General features: G+C 44.4%; 1 protein-coding gene across 2 annotated transcripts; it reads right to left on the bottom strand.

The window, feature by feature from the left end:
- Positions 1-3,756: 3,756 nt before the first annotated feature.
- On the bottom strand, positions 3,757-17,555 carry syt11 (synaptotagmin 11). Of its 2 annotated transcripts, none has more exons than XM_062964881.1 (4): positions 17,385-17,555; positions 10,776-11,599; positions 8,303-8,426; positions 3,757-6,622 (listed from the first exon to the last, which is right to left on the bottom strand). In XM_062964881.1, the coding sequence occupies exons 1-4, from the start codon at positions 17,419-17,421 to the stop codon at positions 6,312-6,314; spliced, it is 1,296 nt and encodes a 431-aa protein (XP_062820951.1). In that variant the 5' UTR covers positions 17,422-17,555; the 3' UTR covers positions 3,757-6,311. The 2 variants fall into 2 exon arrangements, with proteins under 2 accessions (XP_062820951.1, XP_062820952.1); XM_062964882.1 differs by having other exon boundaries at positions 8,306-8,426.
- Positions 17,556-18,697: the final 1,142 nt, after the last annotated feature.

Raw genomic sequence — 18,697 nt, 5'->3', positions numbered from 1 at the left:
CACACATATCTGACATGCCGAAATTGGATGACTGAGGGGGTTTGGGGGAACACTTACCTTCCTTTCTGGGAGTTGTAGTTCACCCACAACCAGAGAAACTGGCCTCCACCGATGATGGGCATGGACCAAACTTGGCACACAGAACTCCCTGGACCAGGGGTCCCCAAACTAAGGCCTGGGGGCCACATGCGGCCCATCGAAGCCATTTATCCGGCCCCCACGGCACAAAAGAAGGGGGTTGGGCTAAATGACCCAAGGGTTCTTCTCTTCCTATTATTATTATTATTTTATTGTATGACACAGCAAACAAGATAAACATGCTGGATTTCGTATCACAAAATCACATGAACACTTCCCAAGTGTCTAGGACTGTGTGATGTATTTTTGGGTGATGCGTGCAGATTTATTATTATTATTATTATTATTATTATTATTATTATTATTATTATCTTTGAGGCTAGGATGCCATCTGTCAGGGGTGCTTTGCTTGTGCTTTTGGTGCCCAAAGGCAGAAGGGGATTGGACTCAATGGCCCAAAGGGTCTCTTCCAACCCTCTTTATTATTTTTATTATTTTATTATGACACAGCAAACAAGATCGATATGCTGGATTTCGTATCACAAAATCACAAGTTGAACACTTCCCAAGTGTCTAGGACTGTGTGATGTATTTTCGGATGATGCGTGCAGATCCCAGTCGGGTGGCCTTTTGCAGTTGGCAGATGGTGATTTTGTCAATGTCTATTGTTTCCAAATGCCGGTTGAGATCTTTTGGCACGGCACCCAATGTGCCCATCACCACCGGGACCACCTGCACTGGTTTCTGCCAGAGTCTTTGAAGTTCAATCTTGAGGTCCTGATTGCGGCTGAGTTTTTCCTGTTGTTTTTCGTCAATGCGACTGTCACCTGGAATGGCGACATCAATGATCCAAACCTTTTTCTTTTCCACAACTGTGATGTCTGGTGTGTTGTGTTCCAGAACTTTGTCAGTCTGGATTCGGAAGTCCCACAGTATCTTTGCGTGCTTATTTTCCAATTATTATTATTATTATTATTATTATTATTATTATTATTATTATTATTATTATTATTATTATTAACTTTGAGGCTGGGATGCCATCTGTCAGGGGTGCTTTGCTTGTGCTTTTGGTGCCCAAAGGCAGAAGGGGATTGGACTCAATGGCCCAAAGGGTCTCTTCCAACCCTCTTTATTATTATTATTATTATTATTATTATTATTGTTGTTGTTGTTGTTGTTGTTATTATTGCTTGGTGCCCAACTATAGTCCGGCCCTCCAATGATCCGAAGGATCGTGAACTGGCCCCCTGTTTAAAAAGTTTGGGGACCCCTGCCCTGGACTCACTCAACCTACTGGAGGGGTTTGGGGGACTGACTCACCGTAGTGGGAGTTGTAGTTCACCCTACAGCCAGAGCACACTGAACCCCACCCATGATGCATCCAGAGCAAACCTGAATATAACAAACTTCAAGTACAAATGGAGTTTTTTGGGGTTAACCTGGCATGGTGTGAGTTGTAGTTCACCCACAACTTTATGCATTTGGTACAACTAAAACACTGATTTTGAAATAACCTGGGCAATGCCAGGGACACAAGCTGGCGTAGAAAGAGTCTGGCATTCATGAATCCTATTTCAAACAAGCATCCTTGATTTTTTTTGCCGTTGCAAACAATGCCAACGACTGTTTTTCCTTGCAGGGCATCTTGGAAACTGATCATAAAAGAGAAGGGCTCGCCTAGCAGTTCCCACCCGACCGTGGTGGGGAAAAGGTTGCCGTCCTTCCCTTGGGAGCGTTTGGTGCCTCTTGTCAAGGAAGGCAAACACAACGGAGGAGAAGGATGAGGTAATGCCTTTGCAATGAGGCTGCGCAGCCGTTGCGTGGGGACGGCAGGAGAGAAAGCGGGGATGTTGCTGCCGCTAGAGGGAAAGCACGGCATGGCTTTCCCTGGAGGAGAAAGGGAGATTGTTCCTCACCATGAGACTGGGCAAATGCTACCCAGTCATATTCCCCATATAAGAAACTCCCATGCGCTGCAAAGCCCTTTCCATTTGAGAATGTCTGACTGGTGGAATTGTTCCAGGAGTTGAGTGTCACGTCGCTAGATGGTCCACATTTCACAGCCATAGAACGGTTGGGAAGGGAATTTATATTTTTATATGAATTGTTGTTTTTACATTGTTTTTAGGCATTGAATTTTTGCCTATTTACGGTAAGCTGCTTTGAGTCTCCTCGGAGAGAGAGGCGGGGTAAAAGTGATGTAAATAATAAATTTATTATTTGATACTTATATCCCGCCCTTCTCACCCCAGAGGGGACTCAGAGCGGCTTACAAATTAAATTTACACACAATACTGTATTATTAGCATAGCACAATACTGGCAATAAATTACTATAGGTAAAGGTTTTCACCTGACGTTAAGTCCAGTCATGTCTGACTCTGGGTTTGGTGCTCATCTCCATTTCTAAGCCGAAGAGCCGGCGTTGTCCATAGACACCTCCTAGATTATGTGGCCAGCATGACTGCATGGAGCGCTGTTACCTTCCCGCCGGAGCGGTACCTATTAATCTACTCACATTTGAGTAAAATTTTATCAATATTTGTATATATGTATTTTTATCCTTTACAATTTTATCTTGTAAATTGCCTAGAGCATCTTGGATGGAGGGCGATTAATAAGTAATTAAATGATGATGATGATGATGATGATGATGATGATTTGCATATTTTCGAACTGCTAGGTTGGCAGAAGCTGGGGCTAACAGCGGGTGCTCATTCCGCTCCCCAGATTTGAAACTGCGACCTTTTGGTCCGCAAGTTCAGCAGCTCAGCGCTTTAACACACTGTGCCACCGGGCCCCTCATAAATTACTATATTGTACTATATAAATATATTGTAATATTATTAGTAATATTACATGTAATATATAATATATAATTAATATTATTATATTGTATTATTAGTATTATATTGTATTACAATAGCACCTTGGTGTCCCTACAGATGTCCCAATCCTCAGATATACACATGTCCAGTGTAGAATACATCTCAACACGCTAAAACAGTGGATGTGGCTCTTAATGAGACATGCTGCCATTATCACAGGATGTCTACGCCCTACAATGGATAGGGAAATTATACTGTTTAGCTGGTATTGCACCACCTGACATCGGCCGGGAAATAGCAGTCTGTAATGAAAGAACCTCTGTTCGAGTATCTGCCAGGACGCCAATGCCTTAAATGAAGAAACAGCTTCCTAAGATCTACAGAGATAATCGCAGGAACACCTCAGCAAGCAAGAGTCCAAAAGAGGCAGGTTAAAACTCAGAACCTCATCAGTGGCAGAGACTGGATGAGAGACTCCCTCCTGGGCACACGGAAGACTGGGCAACTTGGAAAGTGCTAAACAGACTGCATTCTGGCACCATGAGATGCAGAGCCAACCTTACGAAATAGGGCCACAAAGTGGAGTCCACGACATGTGAGTGGGGAGAAGAGCAAACCACAGACCATTGACTACAATGTGGTCTGACCCCTACCACATGCACAACAGAGGACCTTCTCACAGCCACACCAGAGGCACTCTTAAGTGGTCAAAGGAAATCTAGTATCATGCCAAATTTTGAACTTTGTGGTTTTTTAAATACATTATACATAAAATACATAAAAGGGAGGCCACCGATTTCGCCAACCTCACTCCCACCCGACCAACTTGAAATCAAACCCTGCAACTCGTATGAAATTTAAAGTGACTCCATCTTTATTGGAACGCCCCGTGTGCGTTAAAACAATGTTATAACATTACAGATAGCATTACATATTGGTTAGGTTAGCATTACAGCGTTATGCAGTTGTACACAGTCCGAGTTATTATTTTTTTCTGACTTTTTAGCTTTTGTTTTGACACCAAGTTGTAACTTTTCCAAGGTTTAGGGTTATTTTTTTTTTGTTTTTAAGGAAGAAAGAGAAAGAAACCAATTACAAATTAAAAAATAATGATCCACGTCTGGCAGATTTCACTGTGAGGCAGCTATCATGGATGATCATTTCACACACACTATCTATGTATGTATCTTTTTTTAAAAAATGTTACCTGGCCCTCTTTATTTACCCATTATTCCGAACAAACCTTTTCAAGATAGGTCAAGGACAAAGAACTCGTGGTTCTCGAGGCATTGCTTCACTATGGCTCCCTTCAATCCACTGGGCACAGCTAGCCAAGGATGATGGGAACTGGAGTCAAACAAAAACCCAAAAGCCACTGCCCCCCCCAGCAAAAAGTTTATTTTTACCCTGAGCACATTTCCTTGACAACTTCCTATTTTTTTATTATGACTTGCAGAGAGAGATTGTAAATGTGTGTGGTTTTATTTTAAAGTGAATAATTAAGAAACCTCTGGGTTGCTGTGAGTTTTCCGGGCTTTATGACCATGTTTTCAAGAAACATTCTTTCCTGACATTTTGCCCACACCTCTGGCAGGCATCCTCAGAGGTTGTGAGGTCTGTTGGAAGCTAGCTAAGTAGGGTTTATATACAGTAGAATCTCATTTAACCAAGATAAACGGGCCGGCAGAACACTGGATAAGCGAAAATCTTGAATAATAAGGAGGGATTCAGAAAAAAGCCTATTAAACATAAAATTACATTATGATTTCACAAATTAAGCACCAAAACATCATGTTTTACAAGAAATTGACAGAAAAAGCAGTTCAATACACAGTAATATTATGTAGTAATTACTGTATTTACGAATTTAGCACCAAAACATTGCAACATTTACTACAAAAACATTGACTACTAAAAGGCAGCCTGCCTTGGATAATACAGAACCTTGGATAAGTGAAGCTTGGATAAGTGAGACTCTACTGTATATCCCCGTGGAATGATGTCCAGGGTGGGAGAAAAACTCTGATCTGTTGGAGGCAAGTGTGAATCTTGCTATTGGCCACCATGATTAGGATTGAATGTCCTTGTAGCTGCTTCCTGCCTGGGGGAATCCTTTGTTGGGAGGTGTTAGCTGGCCCTGATTGATTCCTGTCTGGAATTCCCGTTTTCTGAGTGTTCTTTATTTACAATCCTGATTTTAGAATTTTTTTTAAATACTGGGAGCCAGTATTTGTTATTTTCATGGTTCCCTCCTTTCTGTTGAAATTGTCCACATGCTTGTGGATTTCAGTGGTTTCACCATTCACACTTGCCTCCAACAGACAAAAGGTATTTCTCCATGGACTTTCCAGATATATAAACCCACTTGCTTAGTTTTCCAAAAGACCTCATAACCTCTAAGGATGCCTGCCATAGATATGGGTGAAACATCAGGAGAGAATGCTTCTGGGACATAGCCAGACAGCCTGGAAAACTGACAGTAACCCAAGTTTCAGAAATATATACACCCGTTGTCTAGTTTCCAGCAGACCTCACAACCTCTTACAATGTGTGCTATAGATGTGGGCAAGACGTCAGGAGAGAATCCTTTTGGAACAAGGCCAGACAGCCCAGAAAACTCACAACAACCCAGTGATTCCGGCCATGAAAGCCTTCGACAACACAATGTGATTATACTTGTTTTCGGTTGCTGCAGCACCAGTAAGAGGCATTTCAAAACTATTAGTCTCAGGTCCTTGTTTCCAGCCCTGGTTCCCATAAATGCCTTTTCTTCCCAAATATCTGTCTGCCCCAGGTGCATCAAAAACATTGCCAAATGTACCAAGGAAATGCATTCACTGAAGTCACAAAACCGGCAAGGGAGAGAGTTGGGGAAGTTGAACAAGGAACCAGCGAACTGACACCAGAATGTTCTCGTTTTGTATTTTGAAAGAAAAGGGGAAAAGTTGGAAGAGAAGCTGAAGAAGCCAGTTGTGGTGAAGACCGACACAGACAGTTCAGCACAAAACACAACTTCCATCGTGACAAGAGAAAATCATATTCAAAACGGTACCTCGATATTGGTAAGTTAGACTACATTTTTTTCTGCTTTTCTTTTTAAAAAAATGTTTGTATTCGGCATGCAAATAGTGCAGTTACACTGTTTTGATAACATACGTATTTTGTGATATTATTAAAATTAATGCTTTTTTTCCTTGTAGGATTATTTTATTTTTTTGAACTTTATTATAGTGTTATTTATGTGCCCTGCAAAAGTTAACGTCACTAGAGAAAACGGATTGGCGGCTCCTTACAGAAACTTTTAACTCTATGACTAAAACTGGAGGGGATTGGGGTCAAGGGGGGGGGGGTCAAGAGTCTGTACGTACGCCAAGGGGCCCCTCGGGCGGGCCCTCAGCTTACCCTGCTAATACTCGCTCAAGCTGTGCCACTTGGCGACCTGCTTCCGGGGGCTCTCGCACACTTCCCGCCAGTGTTCCGCACCGCCTGCCGTGACGCTGTGCGCGCCCAGGATCAGCCGCCCCACCACTTCGTTCTTGGTGGTCCGGTCAAAGTCGATGACCAGGAACTCGATGCTGATGTCGGGGAGTAGCTCGGTGGGGATGTCGTAAATGAAGGACTCGTTGAAGACGGGGTTCAAAGTGCACTTCTTGACGTGGGTCTTCTTCTTCGCGATCCGCTTCCTACCGTAGTAGACGTTCACCTTGACGTAGGGATCTGAGGAGGGAGGGGACAAAGGCAGGCCAATAATGCTGTCCTAGAACAAGGCTGCCCCCAGCCATCACAGAACCAAGGTTGTCTCCTATGTCAGGAGAAGCATGCTTGGGATGGGAGCCCTTTCCCCGCCAAAGACTGCCACTCTGGGGCCAGAGTGAAGAAGGGGGGGCCAGGAAGACATCATTTCACCATGGCTCCTATGTCATTAGATGGGAGCCCCCCCCCCCCAAGGACTGCCATTCTGGGGCCAGAGTGAAGAAGGGGGGCCAAGAAGACACCATTCCATCCTGTCTCCTGGGTCAATATAACAATATACAGTAGAGTCCCACTTATCCAACATAAATGGGCCAGCAGAATGTTGGATAAGCGAATATGTTGGATAATAAGGAGGGTTAAAGAAAAGGCCTATTAAATGTCAAATTAGGTTAAAGGTAAAGGTGAAGGGTTCCCTGATGTTAAGTCCAGTCATGTCTGACTCTGGGGGTTGGTGCTCATCTCCATTTCTAAGACGAAGAGCCGGCATTGTCTGTAGAAACCTCCAAGGTCATGTGGCCACTGGCATGACTGCATGGAGCGCCGTTACCTTCCCGCTGGAGCGGTACCTATTGATCTACTCACATTTGCATGTTTTCGAACTGCTAGGTTGGCAGAAGCTGGAGCTAACAGCAGGCGCTCACTCCGCTCCTGGGATTTGAACCTGCGACCTTTCGGTCTGCAAGATCAGCAGCTCAGTGCTTTAACATACTTTGCCACCGGGGCTCCAAATTAGGTTATTTTACAAATTAAGCACCAAAACATCATGTTATACAACAAATTTGACAGAAAAAGTAGTTCAATACTCAGTAATGCTATGTAGTAATTACTGTATTTACGAATTTAGAACCAAAATATCATGATGTTTTGAAAACATTGACTACAAAAATGCGTTGGATAATCCAGAACACTGGATAAGTGAGACTCTACTGTAATAATATATAATACTAATATTATGCTATACAGTGTTCCCTCACTACTTCGCAGTTAGTTTTTCGCAGACTTGCTGTTCTGTGGGAAAACTCAGGTATGGACTAGTTGGATCTTCTTACAGGTGTTGTTGCTGCTGCTTCTCCTCCTCAGGGCTACTCCTGCAGCCAGGGAAGAAGGAACGCCGCTCCAGGCCATGCTGGGAAATGTGGAGGACCCCCTCTTCCGAGTCCTCCATGTTTCCCTGCGTGGCCCGGCTGGAGCGGTGTACCTTCTTCCCTGGCTGCAGGAGCAGAGGCAGCCAGAGCAACATGGCAGGCAGAGAGCAGTGCTGATAGGGAAAGCTTCACTGGCTCCCCGGGACGGGCGAGTTAATGCCAGAGCCCAAGGCTTCGGAATCCTAGAATTTGCTGGTTTGCAACAAACAGTGCAAAACAGCCTGTGAGCCTCTCTGGGACTTGCAAGGGGAAGAAAGGCCACCTAACTATTAAAATACTGTATAAATATTAAAATAAATATAGTGTCCCTACTTCGTGGATTTTCACTTTTCGGTTTCCCACCCCTATTGTAAAACAATCCAAAGGGAGGGAGGGAGGGATAAAAGACTGTTTGCGCAGGCGCTCCTTTTAGCACTGGGCAGAATCACCAAAACATGAGACCAATTGGGTCTCCAATGGAAAAAGAAGGCCTGCCCCATGAGTTGAAGTAAATAGCTTCTACCTGAGAGGCCAGTGATGTCCATCTTGGGCAGATGCTTTGCCTTCAACACCACCACCGTCATCCTCTGGGCCACCGGCTGGTAGGACAAGGACACCTGCAGCTCCCCTCGGCTGACACATTTCTGCAAAGAGAGGACAATGTTGGATTTCGTCAGAGCTGCAGTTGCACCTTTAATAGTACCCCAGTTGGGTTGTGACCATGCTGTGACCATGCTGCCCACCAGGGCTAGTGACTGGGATTATGGATCGCTTGCTTTTGAAGCAACTTCATCAGCAACCGTTCCATTTCTGGGCAAAGATCAGAGTGCTGATTCTCACCTTAAAATGCTACAAGGCTTGGATCCAGGCTGCCTAAAAGACTGGGTCTTCCTATAGGAGCCAACCCAAGTCTAAAGATCTCTTCCATTTCCATCCTCTGCTGCAGAATGATCTTTCAAACAATCTTCCTACCACAACGCCATGAGCTCTTGAGCACCACATTTTATAAGTGAACTGTTTCCGGTCTGATAGTTTGGAGTTTGGAGTTAAGAGTGAGAAGAAGAGCTAGTGGCCTTCCAGAAATGTACTGCAATTCCCATCAGCTCTTGCTAAGGTCCCTAACAATGGTGGGTGATGGAAGTTTCAACCCCGCAGCCTCCACCACCACATAATCCCTCTTTCACAACAACAACAACACCAACAAGATAGGGCTGATCATCCTATTTCCAAGTTGAAAAGCACAATCCTGCAAGGTGTCTAAAAACTGTATATAGAATTGAAACCATGCATATAGTTTTTGAACACCCTGTATATTATTGAAAGACTCCACATTGGAATGAACACGTCGAACCTTGGAAACATTTTTTTTGGACAACAGTTTCCAGAATCCCCAGCCAGTGTGGCCTTAAATGCTTCAGGGCTGCGGCTTGACTTGTTTGTAGGGTTTTGAGGACGAAGAAATGCTCATGTTTTTTCAAAGGGAGTTAATCTGGTGGAAATAAACCCGGAGTGTTGCCAAGTGTTACAAAGCCACCGTTAAGTGGAGTGAATGCCAGCCAGGGTTGCCATGGCCGTCGTGCCCTAGATTCCAGCACTTTCGGATGGCCTCGGCTTGCCTTCATAATGGTCCAGAGTAAGGCCTGTCCAGACTTGCAAGTGGGAAGAGGGAATTACAAAGGAGTCTCTGCCTTTGTTTTCTTCATCCTCCAATTCATGGCTTGGATTCAGGATTTGCCCTTTGAGCAGTTCACCTCTACCTCTGAATCTCTGGGCAGGAGAAGACTACACAGCACCAGGAAAATATTAAAAGTGAATAATTGGTGGCACAGAAGGAGTGGTTTGGCTCTGGGACCACGACCTTCACTTCTTAGAGGACAACTGGCTACACATGGGCTGCACCTCTTGAAGACTTTGGAAAATGTATTTAGTCGTAGGGCTTTAAACTAACTTCTGGGATGGAATTGGGATCAGAGATTAATATCTCAAGCAACAGCCCAAAGGCAAGCCCTAAACATAAGGATGTGAATTCTAGAGGAGATGAAAAGGGAGAGGATGAGAGCTAATCTCGTTAAATAAAAGGGGAGAACAAACACGGCTTCAGATGTCTACCCTGTTTCCCCGAAAATAAGACATCCCCAAAAAATAAGACCTAGTAGAAGTTTTGCTGAATTGATAAATATAAGGCCTCCCCCGAAAGTAAGACCTAGCAAAGTTTTTGTTTGGAAGAATGCCCAGCGCCTGCCAAACAGAACACCAGAAAATGCAGGATTGGTAAATGTACATACCAGTTGTACATGGAAATAATGGTAGTAACAAGAAATTCTTGATAAGATTCAGTTTGTCTGGTTATACTGGTTTGTGATGACAACTACTGTACAGTATATAATAAATGTTTATATTTTGTTCAACAATAAATGTGAATTCTTCTTCATGGAAAAATAAGACATCCCCTGAAAATAAGACCTAGCACATCTTTGGGAGCAAAAATTAATATAAGACACTGTCTTATTTTCGGGGAAACACGGTATACAGCATGATACAGAGCTTGGAAACAAACAAGATGAGCTTAAAGTCCTAGCACAGGAAGATAAATAAACTGCATAGTATAATGGAAACCTGATGAAATGACTGGAATATAATCATTATCATCATCATTATGGGTCACGAAGGCAACTCCTTGTTTTGCTGCCTTGTGTATTCTCTTTTTAGAGGTATTGCAGAGGTAAACAGAGGTATTTGAGTAGTTCAGGATCCCCTTCAAAATGTCAGTAAGAAGTCACTGAATATAATTTCCTACTGCCGTATGGATATATCTCACTAAAGGCCCTTACACACAGCCATATAACCCAGAATATCAAGGCAGAAAATCCCACAATATCTGTTTTGAACTGGCTGAGTCCACACTGCCATATATTCCAGTTCAACGCAGATAACGGGATTTTCAACTTGTGCAGGGGGCTTTTGAGAAAGCAAAATTGAAAGGTTTTTCTTACCTGTATGTTCCTTTTGATGATCTCCCGGGTCAAGTGGACCTTCCCGGTGCTGGGGTCCACCCCAGCCAGCGGCACCATCACCTCCCCGATGACGTCGTCTCGGGAAAAGCGGTCGAAGCTCAGCACGAGGAAGTGCAGCACCAGGTCCTGGAGCTGGCTGTAGGGAATGCCATAGAAGGTAAAGGTCTCGTCAAAGACAGGGTCCAGGGTCTTGCGGAGGACGCGGGTCTTCACCCGGTGCCTCTTGTCTGGCAGGATTGTCATCTTAATGTAGGGGTCCGACCCCTGGTTCTGCTCGTCCATGACGGGCAAGCCGTGGGCTTCCTGGATGGTCACCACCAAGGCCTTCTTTGGGAAGTTGTAGTCCACCGAGAAAGTCAATACCCCGAGCATGACCTCCTCTTCGGGGGAAGATGGAGAGGGTGTTTTGCTCCCTGCCGGGGTCAAGCTTTGGGCCGGGCTCAGCCCTTCTCCATAATCAACTTTGATGGGAAGCTGTTTGACGCAGGGAGGCGCGCTGAAACCTCCTGAGAGTTTTTCTGCACCCGCCAGCCCAGCTTCAGCCTCATCCCCCGAAAGGCTGCCGCTTCCATCTTTCCTGGCGGCACCCGTCTTGTCTCGCCTGATCCGTATGATTTTCTTTTTGTTGCTCAGGGTCTCCGGGTAGATGCTGATGCCCTTAAGCATATGGATGAACTTGTAGGGGGGCGTCTTGTGCTTCTTCTCGGCTTGCTGGTGGCAACACGTCCACACAAACACGGTCACTGAGACCGAGACGACCAAGACAGTGGCCCCAATGAGGCCAGCCACAATTGGAGAAACATCTGGAAAGGGAAGGAGAAGGTGGGATCAGAAAAACAACTACTTTCAAAGACACACAAAGGTATGTCTCTAGTAATTGCTGGAAATGTGGGGAAAACATTGATACATGTAATAATATCTGTTGAATGCCTCCTTAAAGGAGGGATAAAGCAGCAAGCCTGAAAGAGGCGGTAGTCAAACCATTATTTAAAAAGCCACCACTGGATTCCACCCAACTGAACCATTATCAGCCAGTATCAAATCTCTCATTCCTGGGCAAGGTTCTGGAGTGTGTGGTGGCCTCACAGCTTAAGGGATTCTTGGAAGAAACAAATGATTTAGATTTGTACTAGTCCAGCTTCAGGACTGGCTATGGGATGGAAATGGCTTTGGTCACCTTGGTGGATGATCTAGGCAGAGAGCTTGACAGGGGGAATGCGTCCCTATTTGCTCTCTTGGACATCTCAGTGGCTTTTGATACCATTGACCATGATATCCTTCTGGGCTGGCTTGCTATTTATTACGTTTCTTCAGCAAAGATGAAGGCAAACTTCCATGCATGCAAACCCAGGGAAATTAGACAGGCATCCACCCTTATGACATTTAGGAGGGATTTGAGGACATGGCTATTTAAACAGACTTTTGGAAATAATTACTCAATCTCTGTGGTATGGATATACCTTGACTGGGGTATCAGACCCTATACAGCTCATAGGAACTACTGTGTTTTGGGTTGCTGTGACTTTTCCAGGCTGTATGGCCATGTTCCAGAAGCATTCTCTCCTGATAATTTTTATTGTTAACTTTGTTTACTTGTTTGTGTCGTGTCTTGTGTTTTATACTGATTGGATGTGTTATTGTTTATTCCATTCTATGTATTTTATTGTATTGTATTATATTTTATTATTTATATTGTGAGCCGGCCCGAGTCTCTTGGGGTGATGGGTTGGGATATGATGATGATTATTATTATTGGGTTTTTTTTAAAGAATGTCCTCTTAGGGAGAAAATATTCCTTTTACCAATGGGGAGAAAATAAGTGTGAAAGTGTCTAGAAAGGCGCAAAATTAGGTGATGTCTGACCAAAGCAGAATAGAGTGGGACTATGATTTTCCCCAATATATACATTATAGGCTTTCTGTCGTCTCCTTTTAGGATCCCTCCTCCTTAACACCATATTTTTACAGACCCAGCATCTTAAACAAACTTGTTGACACCTTCTTCACGTATCTATGTGTGGGAGGAGGTGGATCTGTTTTGGTCACACAGCTGAGCCACAGAAATGAAAGGCATAAGGATACATCAAGCAGCTCCCTTAAGATTAATCAGGCTATATCTCCCATCACTCCCAACCACACTAGTTGGGGATGATGGAGGCTGTGGTTGGGAAAGTCTGGTTCACACCGCTGGACAGCCACTGTGACCCATCCTCTAAGGCTTAATGGGTGAAAAACAGAGAAGCCGTTATGCCTGCCACCCACCCCATGAGCTCCAGCACTGCTTGACACAATTCTCCACATGTCTTCTAATCCCTCTTCTGCCATAATATGTTACTTAAAACAATAACAACAATGTAAGAATGCTCTGACAGAATCTGTGATCCGATGCACAATGGGCTCAGTTGTGCCGCTTAGAGCAGGTGCAGCTGAAACACATACAGCCCCATTGACTCTCTGGTGGAAACAGAATAGATCTTCCCCACTGGTGCCTGCCACAGGATTCCCAAGTCAAAGATCTGATGCCTAGCAAACAAGTATTTCCCTAGCAGAGAAAAACAGAAGTTTTAAAAGCATGTATTCCAAAAATAACCAAACCCCAAGCCTAATGTGTACTGTCCCTGGAATACAGGAAAAGTCCCCGTTGGGGAGATGGTGGCGGGGTATAAATAAAGTTTTATTATTATTATTATTATTATTATTAAAAGTCAGCATATACACTCCTTGCTCTGGCAATAAACTTTCATCAAAATCTGAGCTCCTTTTTGGGGCTCTTGCCTGCCCTTTCCCTTCAGAATGGATTCAGGGACTGAGCTGGATAAGATAACATTTGTGCATGTTTTCTGGGTATTTATTGGGCTTTAATGGAGGATCTAATGACACTATTACACCAGCAGAGAATGTAATTCCATCCATTTGGTTTGGATTGTTTTGAGTCTGCCTCAATGCAGCTCATCCACCCACTCCTTAGCTTCAGGCTGCCTCACGTATGGCATTCAAAAATATGATTTTTTCTTCTCATGGTTATGGGGTAAACATATGAAGTGTGCAGCATGTGTATAGGATTATAATCCCACCGGAATATGATAGTTGTTTTAATAGAAGGGGATAGTTAGTGTTTCTAGTCCTCATATTTATGGGATAAACATTTGAAATGTGGAGCTTGGATAAGATACATTTGTGTAAAATTATAATCCCACAATCATGGTTTTCAGGACATCACTGGCCATTAATTCCTTCCTTGGGAATTGTGATGGAGAGTAAGATACACTGAACACAAAGAGGAAAGCTCTTAAGGGTCTTCGTAGCTAGTGTTTTAATTATATTGGGTGGGCACTTGCTTTTTCCATTCAGTAACTACAAAACAGACAAAATTAGTAACAACCAGTCCCTGCTGCATGGAGTTGAATAGTTGTCCATTTAAGTCCATGTACTTCTCTGGTTATAAAAATATAAGAATCCGTTAAATAATAGACAATTTGCAGTCCTGCTGCTTAAGGCACCTGCCTTATTTGGGTGAAAGGTACAGCCAACCCCTCCTTTTGCTATTCAGTTATATTTCCATGATGAAAACAGCAGCTTTCAGCCTCCTCTCCATATTCTCCTAACCCCCTTCGTAATCCCCTATCCTCATTTGAAAATCACTCAAACATCCTCAATGGATTTATACACAATGTCATTGGGACTGTGTGCCGGAGTCTTTCTAATCCAGATTGCTTCTCTTTCAATCCACTTAAAACCATCTGATCATAAACAAACATGGAGTGGGGGGATGACACTGTCTTCTTCCATTTTCTCTTAATACAGGCAGTAGGGAATCTGCTGACAAGACCAGAACCAACTTTTCTTGCGGGTAAATCAAAATTCAGAATTAAAAATGGTGTGATTGTTCCTTCCCAAACCCAGTGGATAGAACGCTGCGATCATATTTGGCTCGTGGGCCACAGCGCAACAACAGGGCTTCTCCCCAGGGGCTATAAACGACTGTGCTTTGGTGATAAAAATAAATAAATTCAGAGAGCTTTAATTAATGTAAAAAAACAGACTGCATCTGTTCCCCGATGTAACGATCCCCTTGCCATTGTGTGCCTTGCCATCTGTACGGCATGACATTTTGATACAGGGGAGATTAAGGCGTTAAATAAATGGATGGCGGAGGTCCATTTCTAAAACACACACACACAGGAGAGGCCTACAAACAGAAGAGAAAATCCTTTCTGCTTGTTGTTTCCCTTCCTGCGTTTACAGTCATATCCTCGCCAGAAACTTTGCGACAGAACAGCGAAATTATACCAAGTTATTATATACAGATATTGGATGGTTTAAAGGCCAACTGCAGATCCAAATACATTGCATCACCAAGACTATAAGGCCTCAACGTATCCCAGAGGTAAGGCACCAAGGGGACAGTGAATGATGGGTCTCGGAGTTCATTGTATAGGGTGAAACTAGGGGAGATGACAAAAAAATGGGTCTGAATTGCATGCAGGCAGTCCCTCTCCCTTACTTCCTCTCTCCTCAGAATCTGGAGACTTATGTGGTTTGACTCCCTTCCTCCAAATCCATCATGTCCCACAAAAAAGAGGTTGCATCAAACAAAGGCAGTGTTCCTGTTCTCGGCTCCCCCTCCCCAGCTAATAGGGGGCAGGGGCGCTGCCTGGCCTGGAAGAGACATCACGTCATTCCACCCTCCGCTCAACCACTGTCTGCACCTGCTCTCCTTCCTCCCATTCCCCCAAAGGAAGGAAAGAAGGAAGGAAGGAAGGAAGGAAGGCAGGCAGGCAGGCAGGCAGGCGGGTTTGGGAGGGCAAAGGGTGGCCCCCATCCCTCCCTCTTGGGCAAATGGCTGGCATCTATCCCTTGGCATTAGCCCAGCCGGACTGGGCGGGGTGGGGACTTGGAGGTAGAGGTTCTAATAATAATAATAATAATAATAATAATTATTATTATTATTATTGGCCGCCTTAAGGCAGGACACAACAGGGGAAAGTCGAGCTTGAGAATGATCCATAGGGGTAAGTGGAGCTATGAAGTAGCAACGAAAATAATGTTATGGTTGGGGGTTATGGTCCACAACATGAGGAACTGCTACATGTTTTACTACCCAGGAGCCCTATTCAGAGTTCTGCACAATTTTACCCTCAGTTATTAATATTCAGTTATTAATATTGCCCAGGTTTTAAATTCTGTTGATGTATTTTATGTTGTTTTATATGGTTTACATTGTTTTAATTTTAAGGATTTGTCTTTTTAACCTATGTTGTTGTTGGGCTTATCCCCATGTGAGCTGCCCTGAGTCCCTTCGGGGAGATGGAGGCGGGGTACAAAAACAAAGTTATTATTATGATTATGATTATGATTAACTGGATTAAGGGGTCGCAGCATAAGAAAAGTTGAGAACCACTGTCCTAAAACATTGAGGGGGGATTCCTTTCCTCTCTTATCTTGCAACCCATCTCAGTACAGCAGGCTCTCAGTTATCCAGAACTCTCAAGCAACCAGCACACACACAGCAAAGAAAAACCACCCCAACGAAATAATATTGCATTCACATAAGAACATTATGACTGTAATTCCATATTAATATTATCAAGTCAACACAGAGTTGATGGAATAGGAAGGGTTAGGCCTAAGAGGTCTTAATTAGGCCTCTTGTTATAATAGTGGCTGACTGTCAATGGAGATGAGGCCTTCCAAGGCCTGCAGGTGACTGTATTTCCTTATGAATATTATCAAGTCAGCACAGAGTTGATAGAATAGGAAGGGTTAGGCCTAAGAGGTCTTAGTTAGGCCTCTTGTTATAATAGGGACTCTCACTGAGGGTCAACTATCAATGGAGGCAAGGCCTTCCAAGGCCTGCAAGTGACCGTATTTCCATATAAATATTATCAAATCAATACAGAGTTGATGGAATAGGATGGGTTAGGCCTTGGTTAGGCCTATGAGGTCTTAGTTAGGCCTCTTGTTATAATAGTGGCTCTCACTGAGGGTCGAGTATCAATGGAGGCAAGGCCTTCCAAGGCCTGCAAGTGACCGTATTTCCATATAAATATTATCAAATCAACACAGAGTTGATGGAAAAGGATGAGTTAGGCATTAGCTCGGCCTAAGAAGTCTTAGTTAGGCCTCTTGTTATAATAGTGGCTGACTGTCAATGGAGGCAAGGCCTTCCAAGGCCTGCAGGTGACTGTATTTCCATATGAATATTATCAAGTCAGCACAGAATTGATGGAATAAGATGGGTTAGGCCTAAGAGATCTTAGTTAGGCCTCTTGTTATAAGTCACTCGCACTGTCAATAGGGGCCTGAAGAGAAAGGTAGGCCTTGAAGCCTCAGTCACTCTCACTGAGGGTCGACGGTCAATAGAGGCTTGAGGAGAAAGGTAGGCTTCGACGCCTCAGTCCAGTTACTCTCACTGTCAACAGAGGCCTGAGGGGAAAGGTAGGCCTCGACGCCTCAGTCATTCTCACTGAGGGTCGACTGTCAATAAAGGTCTGAGGGGAAAGGTAGGCCGCGACGCCTCAGCCAAGGCCAGGCCTTGCGTGGCGCAGCAGCCGCCTCAGCCTCCCGAGCGGGGGGAGATCAGACTCACCGAAGCCGCCGTGCTGGATGCTGGCGATCTCGGCCATGGCGGGCGGCGGAGGAGGCCCCGAGGCCTGCCTGGGATGCTCCGCCGAGGAAGGAGGAAGGATGCTGCGCGTCCCTCCGAGGATGCAGCCGACGAGGACTGGTCCAAAGGCAGCGCACGCTCCGCCCACCCCGAGGCCACGCCCCTCCCCAGTCGCGTCACCGGGGAAGGAAGCCACGCCTCCTCCCTCCTTTTAGTGACTCGGCAGTGCCTTGGACAGAAAATCCTAGAGTGGGAAGGAGTGCCCCGAAGGCTATCCAGTCTGACCCCCATTCTGTCAGGTGGGAAGACACCATCAAAGCTTTCCCGAGAGATGGCCAGCCAACCTCTGCTTCAAAGCCTCCAGGGAAGAAGACTCCCACATCATCATCACCATCATCATCATTATTATACACATTTATTTATTTATGACATTGATATCCCGCCCTTCTCACCCCAAAGGGTACTCAGAGCGGCTTGCAAGTTATATGTATACAGACAATATATTATACTATTAGTCTAGCACAATATTAGCATTATATATTACTATATTGTACTATACCACTCCATGCAGTCATGCCGGCCACATGACCTTGGAGGTGTCTACGGACAACACCGGCTCTTCGGCTTAGAAATGGAGTTGAGCACCAACCCCCAGAGTCAGACATGACTGGACTTAACATCAGGGGAAAACCTTTACCTCACCTATTATACCACTAAACGGCAATATCATATGTAATAAATAATATGTAATTAATATTATATTGTATTATTATTAGTATGATATTATATTACATTATTATAAATATTAAATGTATATACTAAAGGTAAAGGTTTTCCCCTGACGTTAAGACCAGTCATGTCTAACTCTGGGGGTTGGTGCTCATCTCCATTTCTAAGCCGAAGAGCCGGCGTTGTCCGTAGACACCTCCAAGGTCATGTGGCCGGCATGACTGCATGGAGCGTTGTTACCTTCCCGCAGGAGCGTACCTATTGATCTACTCACATTTGCATGTTTTCGAACTGCTAGGTTGGCTCTCCGGGTTTGAACCTGGGACCTTTCGGTCTGCAAGTTCAGCAGCTCAGTGCTTTAACACACTGAGCCACGGGAGGCTCCCATTATATGTATATACAATATATTATATCTATATATATAAAAGAGTGATGGCATCATGGCGACCCACAAAACAACAAAACTACAGGCCCCCCAACCTCGAAATTTGACAACACAACCCATCATCCACGCCTCTAGGTTGATACAACAAAAAGAAAAGAAAAATAAAGTCCTAATTAGAGAG

The sequence above is a fragment of the Anolis carolinensis genome, unplaced genomic scaffold, assembly GCF_035594765.1.
Source record: "Anolis carolinensis isolate JA03-04 unplaced genomic scaffold, rAnoCar3.1.pri scaffold_14, whole genome shotgun sequence".
NCBI lineage: Eukaryota > Metazoa > Chordata > Lepidosauria > Squamata > Dactyloidae > Anolis > Anolis carolinensis.
The sequence above is the reverse complement of the archived record's forward strand: the minus strand, read 5'-3'. Positions and strand labels throughout refer to the sequence as shown.